At 43.9% G+C, this 16,747-nt stretch overlaps 1 protein-coding gene across 1 annotated transcript in view; it reads left to right on the top strand.

Moving 5' to 3' along the window:
- Positions 1-16,747, top strand: part of LOC110489921 (POU domain, class 6, transcription factor 2) — an 85,911-nt gene that overhangs the window by 10,418 nt on the left and 58,746 nt on the right. Inside the window, exons 2-3 of the mRNA XM_021562935.3 lie at positions 7,629-7,726; positions 12,867-13,074. Of these exons, the coding sequence (XP_021418610.3) occupies positions 7,629-7,726; positions 12,867-13,074 (306 nt within the window). The remainder of the gene's footprint in view (positions 1-7,628; positions 7,727-12,866; positions 13,075-16,747) is intronic.

The following is a 16,747-nucleotide window of genomic DNA, read 5'->3' as shown; positions in this document are numbered from 1 at the left end:
AACAAGTCAGTTCGTCACATTTCTGCCCTACTAGAGCTGCCCCAGCAACTGTAAGTGCTTTTATTGTGAAGTGGAAACATCTAGGAGCAACAACGGCTCTGCTGCGGAGTGGTAGACCACACAAGCTCACAGAACGGGACCGCCGAGTACTGAAGTATCTAGCGCGAAAAAAATAATCTACCCTCGGTTGCAACACTCACTACCAAGTGAGTGTTCTGGAAGCAATGTCAGCACAATAACTGTTTGTCGGGAGCTTCATGAAATGGGTTTCCACAAACGAGCAGCTGAGCATCTATGAACAACATGCACAATGCCAAGCATCAGCTGGAGTAGTGTAAAGCTCACCACCATTGGACTCTGGAGCAGTGGAAACACGTTCTCTGGAGTGATGAATCACTGGCCTGTAGAACCCTACCTGCCCCAATGCATAGTGCCAACTGTAAAGTTTGGTGGATGTGGAATAATGGTCTGGGACTGTTCGGGCTAGGCCCCTTAGTTCCAGTGAAGGGAAATCTTAACGCTACAGCATACAATGACATTCTAGACCATTCTGTGCTTCCAACTTTGTGGCAACAGTTTGAGGAAGGCCCTTTCCTATTTCAACATGACAATGCCCCCGTGCACAAAACGAGGTCCATACAGAAGTGGTTTGTTGAGATCGATGTGGAAGAGAGCCCTGACCTCAGCCCTTGTAAAGCGCATTAATGGACTTAATTTTAGGAATTTATTTGGCCACTTTAGTTGTGATACAAACCTTATCAAAACATATAGACCTATCGGCTAGGCTACATGAGGTGTGCCACTATGATTCGAAAAAGTCAACAACATTCACAAGTGATAATATATCATTCACAAGTGATAGGCTAATATTATCACCCATCAGACTATTCTGATTTAATCTTGCCTTTACATATACTAAATAATATATGTGTGAAATTTGTTTTGATTTAGAATGGACCATTATCATGCACCTGTATCAAAACAGGGGCAGCGGGAAATAATACATGTCATCTATGCATTTAAATAGTGAATGGAGGACGCTTTTCTCGTGGTTCGTTTTCATGCCAGCCAGGTAGGCAATACTCCGGTTTTAAATATAAGCATATTATAAAATATTAGGAAAAATATTAGGAAAGTTGAGAAATAAATATAGTATTCCTAGTCTATAGAAAACTGACGGGATCCTCCTCTTTATAGTAAAGGCCATCACTCTGTTTTCTCACACAATTGCATAGCCTATAGAAATGTTGCGCAACATGAGCTCATGGGCTCTCATGAAGTGTTTGATTAGATTTTTGATTACATTTGCATTGATGTCAGAGTGATTAGAGGGACAATAGAGTGCTGAGTACCAGGCAGTTAGCAAGTTTGGTAGGCTACTAATGACCAGCAGCATCAGAGCTTGGAGAAGCCTAATCACATGTGACAAAATGGTCATGTGGAATCTGACTACCTTCATGACTCGTGACCACCGGTGTGGCGGTAATACGGTCACCGCAACAGCCCTAGTGTCCACATAGTTTTGGTCATGTCGAGTACTTTTGAAATGAATTGCATATAATGATGAATCACTTATTTGCTAATTTGAACATGAAGCCGTATTACTCCACAAATGACTTTGTTTGTGACAGGAAAACATGTTGGATAGAGATCCAGACGGAGAGCCATGGTTAAAGAGAAACCCTCTTGCGTGACGATGAAGGGGGCACCAGATCAGGCTGAATCCTATTTACCACAAATATAATTTAAGTAATTTCAGAAGAGGCTCCCATCAATAGGAAGGGAGGCACCTCAGCATTCCCCAGCTCTCCTAACAGGCTTACAGCTCTCTCAGGCAGGCCCTGATTTCACCGTCCATGCTGCACTGATGACCATAAAAGGATGAGGAATAATTTGGGATTGTTATTGGTCTCTTTCAACCCTGAGGTAATCAGGTTGACATTGCTTGGGGAATGAGGAGAATGGACCGCAACAGATGTACTCATGTGCAAAGTGTTCCGCTCCCCTGAGAGTTGCCTGCACAAATGCTCTCTCTCTCCAACTCTCCCCCTCTTCCTCCAATCCACCCCCCCCCCCGTCTCTCTCACTCTTCATCACACCCTCTCCTTCTTGACCTTTGAGATGAGCATTACCCCTTCCCTCCAATTGACCTCATCCTGTCCCACTTGTGCTCTCCAGTCTGCTTGGCTCCTGGTCCACTTCAATGCAGAAGGAGAGGCAGGTAAGAGCAGGCCAAGAGCACTTCCTGTTGGAGGAAGACCCATGGCCATGTAAGAGAGAATAACTATGGGAGGATGCTACTTCCCTGTTATCAGTTCCATTTACATATACTGACGATGACCAATAACTACACTGAGCAGCAACAGGGGGGGTCTACACTTCAAAAACATAGTTTTTGTACCCTGTAATCATTTCTTAATGGTAAGACAGTCTTTAGTCAGTCTCTATACCCCCTCTATCTCATGTTCTCTGGTGGTCCTGTAATTACTGTCGCCAGAAGTGGCTGAAGAACTGCTGAGGTGAAAAATCCAATCCACACTGCCATGTGCTTTGCTTTGCTTCCTGTGTAATACCTTGACTCCATAATTCCACTTATTGGTGGAATAATGAATTAATTTGATATTTTTGCCTGTAGGGTCTGGAGCTCCTTGCTGCTCCAGCAGAAATCAACCGTTAATATAAGGGGCCCAGAGAGACTGGCTCGGCCCCTGACCACCAAGCCCCTGCGCTGGGCCCTTAATTAAGGAAATGACAGCTCTCCAGGCTCTAGTGTACGATAATGCAGCTAATGGTATTACAGGCAGCCACTCAACAGTCAATGTCTGGGGCGTTCCGACTCCAAAACCGCTATTGACGTATAACCAGCCAGCCTCTCCTCTGAGGGTCTCTAAACAGAGTATTACTTTCCTGCTCATCCTCGGGGAGCCATCTAATAAAGAGGACCCAGAGGTTATTGGCAGAACATTATCCTCTGGGTTATTGTTGAGGGCTTTGGTGTGCTCAATGAAAGACAGAACAATGCTACAGACGTATTTGATCACCCTTTAGCAGGACAACGTTCCTGCAACGCAGGAAATGTCAGACCTGTAGTGTATTTGAGGTTTAAAAAGGCTTGGGAAGTTTGGAATGTAGGCCAATGGTGCGTGTGTTAACCTAGTTTGAGAAAGGGATTGGTCGAACAATGGCTGAGTTATTGACAAATCCAAAATCTAATTGTATGTGTCCATTTAAACCACTGTAAATCCAGGGCACTATACAGTACTGTCACTTCTCTTATTTTCAGATATAATGCAGTATGACTTACTGGGGAATAGGAAACTCTCTCTCTCTCCTCCTCTCCCTCTTTCGCTCCCGCGTGTAGTAAACTTGTGTTTGTGCCAATAGCATAAAAGCTATGCCGTGTCAGGCATTTCAGAAGCATTAGTGGAATCAATGGCCAAACAATCCAACACAATTGGTCTGGTATTGATAGAATTAAACCTTGTGTATGATGTGACTTGTCATTTATTTCGCCCAGTATGATGCCCTGACCCCCATCATCAGTGAATCTCTATTGATTCCTGCAGCCTGGGCTTTCACTCTCATTTGTTTAGCACTCAACAATAAGGAACAAAACCATATATTTCCATGGCAAATAGAAACTGTATGATAAGAGTGCACAAATGTGTTTTCTTTTGAATGTCGATATTGTGTTGATATTTAATAGTAGAAAAAAAGCGTGACTAATAAATATGGAGGGGGAATAAACCGTTTTGAGATACGTTTAGTCATTGTTGTTGTTAATATATTAAATGCGCTTTGTCATTTATTAGGATAACTCATGTACTGGAGGCAGCTCTGCAGGGTAGCCACTAGATGGCACAGCAACAAAGTCATAAAATCGGATTTTAAACCTAACCTTAACCCTAACCTTAACCAAAGTGCTAACCTTAAATGAAGACCAAAGGCACAGTTTGTATAGCCAAGTTTGACTTTGCCGCTGGCCCATCTAGAAATCACTCAGCTCTGCCTCCAGGACAAGATTCATCCCAATAAACGTCAACCTGCATATTACATCTCAATGAGAACAGCTACATAACGAAACAACATGCCATTAGCCCAGCGTTTTGAAAAGAGCCATTACTAAAAAAAAAGGGGTGTTGCGGAGTTTATGGGCTGGTTGATTTTGAAAAGCCTGAATCGTTACTGCTGCGCTCTCTCCAATATTTGACAGCTTATAATGCATCGCCACTAAAATAGCTTTAAGTGTTAACGCTTCTTTTATGGACAAAAATTGATTCATAAATGCAGTGGGGTGAAAGCTAACTCGGACACAAAGCCTTCAATAACACCCATGTCATTCACATGGTCAATGGATAAAGCAGTTGTTGCATTAGAGTAGATGGCAAACTGATTGCTTTATGAAATGCGGACTAATTGTTTTGTGTGGTGTTGTGCTTGGGGCAGCACTCTGTATTGAGACGAGCCGCGGATGACGTCAATTAAATGCAGCTCTTTGCACCCCATATACAAACCCTCTGCCCTGTTTGGGCATTGAACGTGGCCCTCCAGTCGCCACTTAGGGGATCAATGCAAGATAATTTATTTAGTGTCAGATATTGGGGATATTTCCACACCATAAGCCACCGATCACTGATATCGGAATCATTATTGTTGTAGTGTAGAAGAGATGACTGTGGTTAGGATATATGGGAGAGAGTTTGGGGTTGTTCAGTTGTGTTAAATCAGCACAAATAACAGAGTTGAGAAATGGTATTTTATAATAACAAGCATTAAGCTCTTAAGTTCAATGCGAGGTCTATGTGCTGCAATGCTGGCAAAAGTGTACCAAAGAGAGTTTACCAATTCAAAATGAAATGTGAACACATTGACGCTTTCTGGATTTTTGGGCACAAAATAGTGAAGGAATTACTTCAGTCTGAAGTATAAAATTGTATTAACGTGTAAGTAGAAAATATGTATAAAACATTATTTCAGCAATCATTATTTCATTGTATCATTCCAAGCGTCATTATAGCTGTTGTCAGTCCAGTGTTACTGTCCAAAAGGGAATCCGCTTGAAGAAACCTTCACAATATATAAACTGGTTAAAATAACAAAGAACCTAGTAATAAAAGATGATTGAAGATGGACTCCCAAGATATTTCCTCCTGTCAGCGTTTTAATTTTGTTAAAGAAATCACGACCAACACCTCGGGGAAAAGATGTGCATGTGCATTTATTTATTATCGATTCCTTTCCCGGTGCTAAACGTGTTTACGTCATAGATATTTGCAGGCAGATCACGCTTTCTCTTAACACTACGCTAAATTATTGCGAGATGACGCAATGAAAGGCATACAAGCAGTTATTTAATCAGCCGTAGCCCTCTGCTCCTGCTTATCAAATGGAATATATTATTCACTACACAAACTATGTTCATTACTTATTGATGGTATTGCCATGCTGTAAACTTTCATTCGCTCATCAATAATAGAGCGGAGTGATCCCTCTGATTAGGGGTGGATGCCACAGTCAAGCCGCTGTTTATTTCATCTCTGACATTGAGATGGAATGGATATATGCTAATGAGATGAACTGCTGCCAGTGCTCAATGTTCAATTCCACTGTCGTGCTTGTCGTTCTTTGATATGACATTTGATGATACGCATGCTTGTAGTTGTCGAAGTTGATTGGAAACCAGTGGGGTTATGGAGTAATGCCCTAATATATTCACAAATGTGAATGAGATCCTCAATTGACTTGTGAATTCCGGTTGTCATTACATGAAGAAACTTGTCTTCAAAGACATTAGATCAAGTCAGAGGAAATGGTTGAATTGATGTCATATATCATGTCAGTGAGAAACCCTAAACTACGCTCATCGTCATGCACTTATGATAACCTCTTTTGAATGTTTGCCCTGGTGTTAGGATGAGACTAGGTTTCTGCTGTCCAAATCCAAAGCCTGTCTTCAAAGTGGTATTTCATCTCTTCAATAATTAAAGGCATTGGGTTGGGCTATGTTTGACCCATAATGGGTAAAATTGGTAAGAAACTGCACTGTCTAATGTTAAGTGACTGCAGGGTTGACAAGCTTGGGTTTATATGGACCAATATCAAGACGCTGGCCCAGTGAGCCAGAGGTAGAAACCAGCTCAAAATGCGGGCTTGTCCCCCAGGGCAATTAAATCAAGCATCAAATGCTTAAGGTTCATTTGATGGGTCATACAATTCACCAATTATTTGGAGTTTATGTAAAGATGAGATGATTTTGGATGGCAGAGTGGAATTTCGGACGTAATGCGCAAATTTGTACCGTCCCAGTCCCACACAACCAAACAGCAACCACATCTTGACAGCAAAGCCTTAAGTAATACAAAGGTCAAACTTTGATGCAGTGATTGTTTTAGAAATATTTTTCCGACTTGTAACTTGCTCAAATTGAAAAGGGATACACAAGTGTATTCATGTTCTTTCGCTTTCTCTAGAACTCTCCCACTCGCTTTCCTACTTTCCTTGACTTCTTTTACCAACTTGAATTCAAGTTTTTGTGGAAAGTGAGTTTTAATCTGTTGTACAATACATTGAAAGGGTTGTATAGTAAGTAGCCTGCCATTGATGTATGCCTGCATTTAGAGAAAATATCAATATGCCGAGACCTCTGTATTGATGACTTCTTTTGACTTGTGATCAATGTTCTTGACTTTTGGCAAAGATGTACGTTATACAAGTTAGCCCATATGGTATAAAAGCAAATAGTTTATCACTGAACTATCTGAAGGAACACACTTTTAATGAATAGTTTCATGGTTTATCGACAGTATAAAAGTTACAACAGCTAGGCAGAAGGGACCTATAAAAACTGTACTATAGTGGCAAGGGAATTTTCCATCAAAACACGTCATCACACATGATGACTGAGGTCTGAGATGCGCGTGAGCTGTTGAGAGATGCTGAGAGCGAGAGTCCATGTTTTAACAGTTCGTGCCTGTGTCACAAATGGTGCCCTATGGGCCCTGGTCAAAAAGTAGTGGTGCCATTTGGGAATAGGGTGCCATTTGGGACACAAACCTGTGTCTCACCGCCCACCCACCCTGAGTGGTTTTTGTTTTCTCTCCGGCCGTCACATCACACAGCAGGCTTATTATCACGTCCCTGTCGGATGTGCGCCTCCTTACTCCGCCGTGGCCTCATACTGTAGGAAACAGGTCTAATTGTGTCTCATAGCCACAGGCTGTCTTCTGGTACAAGGGGGGGAGGGGGGTTAGATGGGGTGATGATGCTCAACAATGTAAATGTGGGAATAATGCAGGGCCGGGCCCCACAGTTTATGTGGCCCTCCATCTCTCATCCCTCAGCTGTAATCGAGGCCGTCGGGGTGCGGCTGCCTGGTAAGCATCATCCTCACGTCAATGAGACTCTCAACTGGCGGGTCGTTTATTCAGCGCTGATTGTGAACGGTGCCGCAGCGGTTATTGATATAGCACTTTAACACAAAATCCCCTCCCCTCCCCTCCACTCCGTACTCGGGGCTGTGTGATCACAGCTGGCTATGTCTGCGCGTGGATGTTTTTTTGTGCCTGATTGTTTCCATGTTATAGTGGATTCACATCTCTCTCTCCCCCTCTTATCTTTCTCTACCTCAGGAGCCCGTGATGGCTCTGTCCAGTCTGATACCAGCAGCAGCCCGTCAGAACAGAGTCAGCTGGGACAGTGTCACCCAGCCTACCCGGTGGGTCCACAGGTGGGTGTCTCTCCATGTCTCCTATTGACCTGCACCCAGTCATAGTAAAGATACTTTAATAGAAAATGACTCAGGTGAAACAGAAAGTCACCCAGTAAAATACTACTTGAGTAAAAGTCTAAAAGTATTTGGTTTTAAATATACTTCAGTATCAAAAGTAAATGTAATTGCTAAATTATACGTAAGTATCAAACGTTAAAGTACGAATAATCAAAAATTCCTTATATTCAGGGGCACACTCCAGGGGCACACTCCAACACTCAGACATAATTGACAAACAAAGCATTTGTGTTTAGTGAGTCTGCCAGATCAGAGGCAGTAGGGATGATCAGGGATGTTATCTTGATAAGTGTGTGGATTGGACCATTTTCTGTCCTGCTAAGCATTCAAAATGTAACGAGTACTTTTGGGTGTCAGGGAAAATGTATGGAGTAAAAATTACATTATTTTCTTTAGGAACGTAGTGAAGTAAAAGTAAAAGTTGTCAAATATAAATAGTCAAGTAAAACGTACAGATACCCCCAAAAACTACTCAAGTAGTATTTAAATACTTTACACCACTGGCTGCACCTAAACACATAATCCCACCAGATACAACAGAACATGAACGTGATCTACAAATTATATCAAATCCTCCCCAAAGATAATCAGTTGAGATGTATTTATGAGCATATACTATAAAGCAGTTTTTTGGTGATCACTTTGTCATCTGCATAGGATATATAGAGAGTTGTTTACATTTCCTCTGCCCCTCCCCTTCAAGGCCAACAAAACGCACTCCAACCCCAGGCAACCCTACTAAACAGCTCAGTAGGACAGCCAGCGTACGTGATTGGTTTTACTGGGCTGGTGGCTCTGCCCTGTTTAATGAACATTTATCTCATTAGTGCTGTCTCACTGTCACCTCCCTAAACACAGTAGTGTGAACAGCCAGACAGGCAACCAAGCAGGCACAGAGCTTCCCTTCCCTTAATGAGCCCACTCTCCCGGCACTCAGGGGATTGCATCCCAAATGACACCCTATTCCCTTTGTAGTGCACTACTTTTGACCTGCGCTCCATGGGCCCTGGTTAAAAGTAGTGCTCTAGGGGATAAGGAATATGGTGCCATTTGGGACACGGCACTCAGTGTTACTCAATTAAGGGATCCGCTACTGAATCAATCCTCATCAGGGTAAACAAAAGAGGATATGTGAGGGGAAGAGAGACTAACTCACTGAGTTCCCTGCTGAATTATCTCACTCAGCTCAGCAGAATGAGCAGCCGACAACCAAACGGATTAAAACCACACTGTTGACGAGAGATATGATAGCTGTTTAATACACGGATGCTAAACAAGGGTATTAGACCAAATAGAAATGCTTTAGTGCAACTGGTTGTGCCAGAGCCTACTGTATGAGCTGTAAGAGATTGTTCCCCCAACAGTCTCAGTCTAATATATTAATGCTGTCAGTACAGTCTCAGGGAATCTAACACTTTTCAGAAACAAAGGTGCTGCGCATGCCATAACCAATTCTCCTGTTTCGGGATCAATATGTTTTGATAGATCCTCTCTCCAGAGCCGGATATTGTGCGAACAGCCATTATCCGAGGGTAGTTTACCCAACATGAATGTGCCCCCCCCCCCCCCCCCCCCCCCCGACAAAAGTCGTCTATCTCTGTGATTACGGGCAATTTCTCAGCGCCTGCCTGGGCTGCAGATGGAAGGGCCTGCTGGCCCCTAATGGGCAGAGAGGCAGGGTACCTCATCTAGGTCTAAAGCCCCATCCAGCCCCTCCCAGACCCCATTCAGAGCCCAACTCGACCCAGACACATGGAGAGAGGCAGGGTACCTCATCTAGGTCTAAAGCCCCATCCAGCCCCACCCAGACCCCATTCCAGACCCCATCCAGAGCCCAACTCGACCCAGAACACATGCAGAGAGGCAGAGTACCTTACCCAGGTCTGGATTCCCACCCAGACCCCATCCAGAGCCAAACTCCAACCCAGAACACTTGCCTGCTCCCTTGGAGCCCCACTCCTCCACACTCAACTGTCAGCCATGCCAAAGCCAGTACCACACCATCCCCACTAGACCTGTGTTGGAAAGACAGGCAAGACAAAAAAAGAATGGGAAATAATGCCGAACTATTCACACAGACACCCAAAGGAAGCAGAATGGGTTGTTTACTATAATGCTCTGGTATTTTAAAAGACAATATCGTTTTTATGATCTGGAATGTGGTGGCGGCCCGAGGCAAGTTTTCCAGATGTAATGTTCAGTTAAATTAGTACTCACACTTTGCATGTTTTACAGAAGCAAGTTAGGTAGACAATCCATTTCTAAACTGCCCTCTTCTCTTCACAAAAGCCATGAGCCGCCCAGCAACAAACACAGCCCAAAGACAAATAGCAAGGGGTCTTATTTACTTGGAAGTGCTCTGAAGCTGGCAGACACGTGCTTGTAATAATAAATCAGCAGTACATTTGATGTATGGAGAATTGTTTTTTAATACCATTCCCTTCCATGTAGCTCTGTCTTCAGTGTCAGGCGAAAGGATGTCATTTAATTTGAAGTCGAAATGAATGTTCAAAGATGTCTTTGATTATCTGCACACTACAATTCAACATGAAATTTACTTTAAAAAAAAAAAACCAGATTAAACATATGTCACTTGCACTGACAAAATCCCCCCCCCCCCTTTGTTATTGTCCTTTGATGGTTTCTCTTTGCTCACTCAAGTGACTAATTCCTTATTTGTAGCTAATGACAAACGTCATTTGGAATACGTTCACAGTCAACCAGTGGCACTCCTTTGTGTTATGGTTTTCTATAGTACTTCAAAGCAAACTAAAATGGTTCTGAATGTTTTTTAAACCTAATGAGTATTGACTGTTTAAGCAACAGGGCATGAGGGAGTGTGGTATATGTCCAATATACCACGGCTACAGGCTGTTCTTAGGCACGACGCAACGCGAAGTGCCTGGATACAGCCCTTAGCCGTGGTACAGTATATTGGCCAAATACCACAAACGTCCGAGGAGCCTTATTGCTATTGACCAATGTAATTAGAGCAGTGGAAATAAATGTTTTGTCATACCCCGGTATACGGTCTGATATACCATGGCTGTCAGCCCATCAGCATTCAGGGCTCGAACCACCCCGTTTATAAAAAAAACAAAACAAGAATCATTGTTATTTAATCCGTTTTGTTTACAGGATACAGTTGCTAGCACTGAACCTCTCCCCATGTCATTGACTATTAAAGCTTCGTCCCTGGTCACCTTTTGATCAAAGGTGTAGGTGAAACAAATACATGAGGAAATTAGAAACATATGGAGGTTTTCTCTTGCCCTGTTTTCTGTTTAAATGCTAGTGTTTCACCTTCCGATCTCTCCCAGCCTCTTGGCTTTAAACCCGTGTAACATCACATTCCTTAAACTGTGATTATGTCGGAACTGGTGCTTGCTTTCCTTAGCGCGCCGGGTTATCTTAGTGACACCGCTGTCACCCAGCAGCACCAAGCCTGGAAGTACGGTGGCATGTTGGCACCAGTCGGCCCCTCGGCTCCCTCGCCACAGACACCCATTCAAAATAGAAGCAGATAGCTGCCTAGTGCTGTTAAAGTTTTGTGGGCTCAGGTCAGTGTAGAGGAGTCATGCAGAGCAGGAGCAGCACCGAGGTCGCAGGGCAGGCAGGTATACTACAGGCGTACAGGAGCTGAGACGTTTAAAGGGATGTTTTTCAGGCTGGGCTTGGACACAAAGACACCATGCATTCTTTCTGTCTAGAGGCACATCCCAGCAGGTAATTTAATAATGTCGTTTTACGCCATGCAAAAGGCTTGTTTCTGGCAGACTGAAGAAAATCTTCGATGATATCAAGTTGAATACATATCTGGATGTCACAGCTCTGTATTCCGATGGTGCTACAACCTTTCCACATCGTGTGTAAAGAACATGAATTAAACTCGGGGTCAAAGCACTCTGGCAATAGAAATGTTGTCTGTATATTTGCAAACCCACTCCCTGTGAAGATACTTTTGAACTGCTCCTCTACTCTGCCAAATATCTCCTGGCAATACTCCAGATAACATATCTTAGCGTCTGTGTCTGTGACTGCACAGATTCTACTCTGACTAATATTAGTGAATGCTTACACGAAGTCAGTGATGTACTGTATCTTCTAGCAAAGGAGGAAAGTGCTGATATTGGCGGAATGACTGATTCTAGGGTATCAGAGGTCAAATCAAATGTTATTTGTCATATGCACCGACGACAACAGCTGTTGTAGTACGCCAGGATCCATGTGCGGAGGGAGGTGTTTAGTCACAGGGTCCTTATCTCAGTGGTGAGCTTTGAGGGCACTATGGTTTTGAATGCTGAGCTGAGCTGTGGTCAGATCTGCTCAATGGAGGTTGAGGGAGAGCTTTTTTACACATCTCTGTGTGTGGAGTAAAGGTGGTCTAGAGTTTTTTGTTGTTGTAACATGCTGGTAGAAATGAGTTAAAACCGATTGAAGTTTCCCTGCATTAAAGTCCCTGGCCACTAGGAACGCCGCCCCTGGAGGAGCATGTATACAGCTCGTTGAGTACGGTCTCAGTGCCAGCATCAGTTTCGGGTGGTAAATAGACAGCTACGAAAAATATAGATGAAAACTCTCTTGGTAAATAGTGTGGTCTTCAGCGTATCATGACTTACTCTACCTCGGGCGAGCAAAACCTGTGTGTTCATTGTAATGAAATGTAAACCATTCTGCATCCATCTGAGAGGGAAATGCACTGCTCTCATTCAAAGGTTGGAGTTGTATTCCTTTTTCCACACGCCAATAAGCCGCACTGCGTTTCGGCTGTCACTCTGGCTGTGGCATGTTTCAAAGCAGATGTCATCAACAAAAACAAACGGCATTCGTCAGAGCAGCACATTGATTAAAGCACTTCAGTCACTTGAGTGAAATGAGCGTGACATGCGTGGCTACCTTGTTAACCCATTCATTCCCTCCCAGATGAATTTGATGTGAATATCATGAATGCATCTTTATGGATGAAATGGAATGTGTAAATGTGACCTCTCGCTACTATGCACACTAACACATTCATCACCTTCACTATGCCTTTTACTAATGTCAATACATTTTTGTAACCCAGTGTCTTTCTATTCAGTCTCTGCTGGTGGCTCAGCAACTAGCCCAGCAGCTGGCCGGGGGGTCTCCAGGCCTGAACCAGCCCATCCTCATCCCCTTCAATACAGGCGGCCACCTGGGAGGCCAGCAGGGGTTGGTGCTCTCGCTGCCCACGGCCAACATCCAGGGCCTGATGGCTGCAGCAGCCGCACAGGGCATCATGACCCTTCCCCTACAGAACCTGCAAGGTAAGAGGGCTGCTCCACCAGATAACCTATAGAGGACAGGGCGGGAGACTCAATTTGAGTTTTTGACAGTAATGCGTATAAATGCATGCATTTTAACGTAAAAACAGCAGTGATCTTATGTTATGACATTCACCAAAAGCATTTAGTCCTCACACACTGTATGTACCAGTATTTACAGTTTTTGCTACACAGGTTATGTGTTACGATTCACCTGTAAAAAAAAATGTCAATCTAAAAATCCCAGAGGGGATAAAAAGAGTTTGAGGGGGGGGTGGGGGGGGGGGGTGTTCCAAAAAGCATCTCATCTTCAACTTTCCTGGAGAAAGAGCCGTATTAATTACAGGTCAGCGTTTTGCCGCGCGGCGCAAAAGCACTTTGTGCCCGTTTTCTCTGCGTAAGAGTGCACTGTACTCTCTTTTCATCCTCATCCGTCCGTCCACGTGGCTGTACTTATCCTCGCCTTTTAAACTTTAATGCCCAAGTGTTCTCTTTTGATCATAGTTGTAAATGGTTTTCATTTTAATGTTTAAAACATTGTCTCTTTTATACCATTAGATTGAGGGATGGCTGGGGAAACCTTCAGTCATGAATGTTGGATGAGAGGGGCCTGGAGTCGCTAATGTAAAAAGATGCCAGGCTGCATGTAAAGCAGTGTGTTTTTGGGTGGAGATTACAATAATGCCAGTGCAGCACAAAGTGCATAGAGAGGAGCCCCCCCCCCCACCCACCTCCTCTTCATGTGAGGAAATGGATGGACAGATGGAATGAGTGAGGAAATGGGAAGGAAGTTAGAAGCCCCTAATGGACACAAACATGCATAAATAACAACGTGCATCATCGCTATGGGGTGAGCTTTTAATAAACCCCACATCTATCTAGCCAGTGAAGCCCCTCCAATGTATCCCCGAGCAATGGAGGATAATGGGACCAGAAGGTCTGTCTGTCTCACACTTCAACAACTTCTCATATTGTATGTGGGACAAGCCAGAGGCTGTGATAACCGACTGACAAACACATTGTCATAATGTTGAAAGAACATAACCAACACCTCTCAGTCATCTTTTTCAACAGACGGTTCAGTCCGCAATCCCTTGCTGCACTTCACCGTTCGTTGGGTGCAAAGCTAAGGAAAGAAATGCCTCCTCTGCGGTTTCTTTTTAAGCGCACAGACGCATTCACACGTTCCCCTGCCATCCTATCTGAGAGGGACGCATCGAAGGGACCTCAGTGGAGAGAAAGTGACACAAGTCAGGAGTGAAGCTAAATGTCTTGACTGTGTCCAGGGCCCTCTGGCCACGCGGCGCCCCTCCACTCTCCCCTGTCGGAGCTCATCAGGGCCCTGCTGACTATGAGGCCTGCTGGCACAGCACCTCTGTCAGGCAGCCCCGGCCTACCCCCTTGCCCCTTCGCCCTCTCCAGCCCCCCCCCCCCCTACCCCAGTCCCCCCCAGCCCTGATTAATCACACGTTTACTGTTGTCAGTGTCCCTACTCCCTACTGTCGCCTGCAGTGCCCAGAGCTAGCAGCCAGCTCATTTCACGACCTCGGGAGCAAGTGTGTTTACAGCCCTGCTACACCGCACCGTGACACGCTGCTACGCTGGTTAATTAGCGTCACAACAGACACAGACAACTATTAGCCTACAGTAATGAGACTGCAGGAGGATCTCTAACTCTATTTAAATCTAATGACCCGGCTAATGATCAGCAAATATGTCTGTTTGACTTGGGGGGGGGGGGGGGGGGATTCTTCACAGTACATAGCACAGTTTAGTAGCTACTACAGCCAGGATGGATTCCACTTTTTCCACGCTTTAACAAATGCCCAAATGTGATGCTAAAAAGTATACCTTTTCTGTCAGCGCTCACCGGCTTTTTAAATCCGTATTGTTCACCCCATCAGCTTTTTTAAGGTGCTAAACACTTCTTACAACTGAGATAAGCAGAGAAATGTGAGAGCCAAGCGATTCACGTTAAGCATCTTTGATCACTTATCTCTCGTTAAACACTCCTGGCATTTTGCCTCGTCTAAGATCCTTCTTTAAAATGAATAAAGTGAGAGAGAGAGAGAGAGCGAGAGAGAGCGGGAGAGAGAGAGAGAGAGAGAAGGGGAGAGAGAGAGAGAAGGAGAGAGAGAGAGAGAGAGAGAGAGAGAGAGAGCGGGAGATAGGGAGGGAAGAGAGGAGTGTGCAGGCTGGAGAGTTGTGAGACGGAGTGATGAATAACCGTCATTGTAATGAGGTTGTGCAGTAAAGTTGGAGCTGCCGCTTAAATAAAACGGAGCAGCAGCAGCATCTTGTCGCGGACACGGTAAACACAGCAGCACCCAGTGTAACTTGTTATTTGTCAGAATGATTTATGCCAGGAAACATTCTGTACAAACAAATTCCCATTGAAACTAGACAAGGGAGAAAGGTATCTTGTGTAACAGAGTTTACACTGCTGTACCTGCAACTAGTTTAGGGTTATGCTGTTTGTCCAATTATGTGATGATTCATATTGATTAACTGTAATTAACATAATTTGACGTAATTATTACTATATTACTGTTGTATATTGTATAATTAGATATGTGAATGAAACAAAACACACTTGCACAACAAGTAGCTAACTAGATATAGTGTTCTTGGAAATATAGATTACTCACATAAATACCCTGCACTCTTAGAAAAAAAGGTGCTATCTAGAACCTAAAAGGATTCTTCAGCTGTCCCCATATTTTTATTTATTTTACTAGGCAAGTCAGTTAAGAACAAATTCTTATTTTCAATGCCCCCTGTTCAGGGGCATAATGACAGATTTGTACCTTGTCAGCTTGGGGGTTTGAACTTGCAACCATTCTGGTTACTAGTCCAACGCTCTAACCACTAGGAGAACCCCATAGGAGAACCCCTTTGAAGAACTAGTCTTGGTTCGAGGTAAAAACCCTTTTGGTTCGAGGTTGAACCCTTTTTGCTTCCACATAGAACCCTTTCCACAGAGGGTCCTACATGGGACCCAAAAGGGTTCTACCTGAAACTAAAAAACGGGTTCTACCTGGAACCAAAAAAAGTTATCACATGGGGACAGCTGAAGAACCCTTTTGGAACCCTTTTTTCTAGGAGTGTGATAACATTTTATTGGATTTTCAATACAGCTTTGTTGCACGTACAGCCTACAGTAATTGGCCATGCAAGATTGCCTTCCTTGTATTGTAAGTTGTAAAGTATCAAAGAAGCAGAATTGTAATGCTCAATGGAGGGAAATAAATGAAACATCATTCGCCTGTTTCTTTTCTCTATGACTGACTCGACACTAATTCAAGACTCAATTCAACCAAACAAAGCCCTTTCTTATTAATAAGCGTATCCCGTCCTTATTTTTTCTCAGCCCAGGCACCAGGCACCGCGCACATGACATCAGAGACCACCGTTCCAATGGTGAGGTGAGAGTATTGTTCCCCTCACTTGAAACGGCACTCGGGGATCCAGGTAGATAAACGCTGTGCATCCCACTCACCTAGCGGTACCGCCTAATGAGAAGACGTGTCAGTAGCAATCAAAGGCATGTCTCCTCCATGGTTTGATGAAAACGCTCAAACACTATCGCTACCGTTTTCATGTTGTGAGTGGGTGTTAACATGACACAAATTATGGAAATCACTCTGCTCATTACAACACCAAAGGGGTGCACTAG

The sequence above is a fragment of the Oncorhynchus mykiss genome, chromosome 15 (genome assembly GCF_057628025.1).
Source record: "Oncorhynchus mykiss isolate SJ-2025 chromosome 15, ASM5762802v1, whole genome shotgun sequence".
In the NCBI taxonomy this organism is placed as follows: Eukaryota; Metazoa; Chordata; class Actinopteri; order Salmoniformes; family Salmonidae; genus Oncorhynchus; species Oncorhynchus mykiss.
Note: the sequence above shows the minus strand (reverse complement) of the source record. Positions and strands in the feature narration are given on the sequence as shown.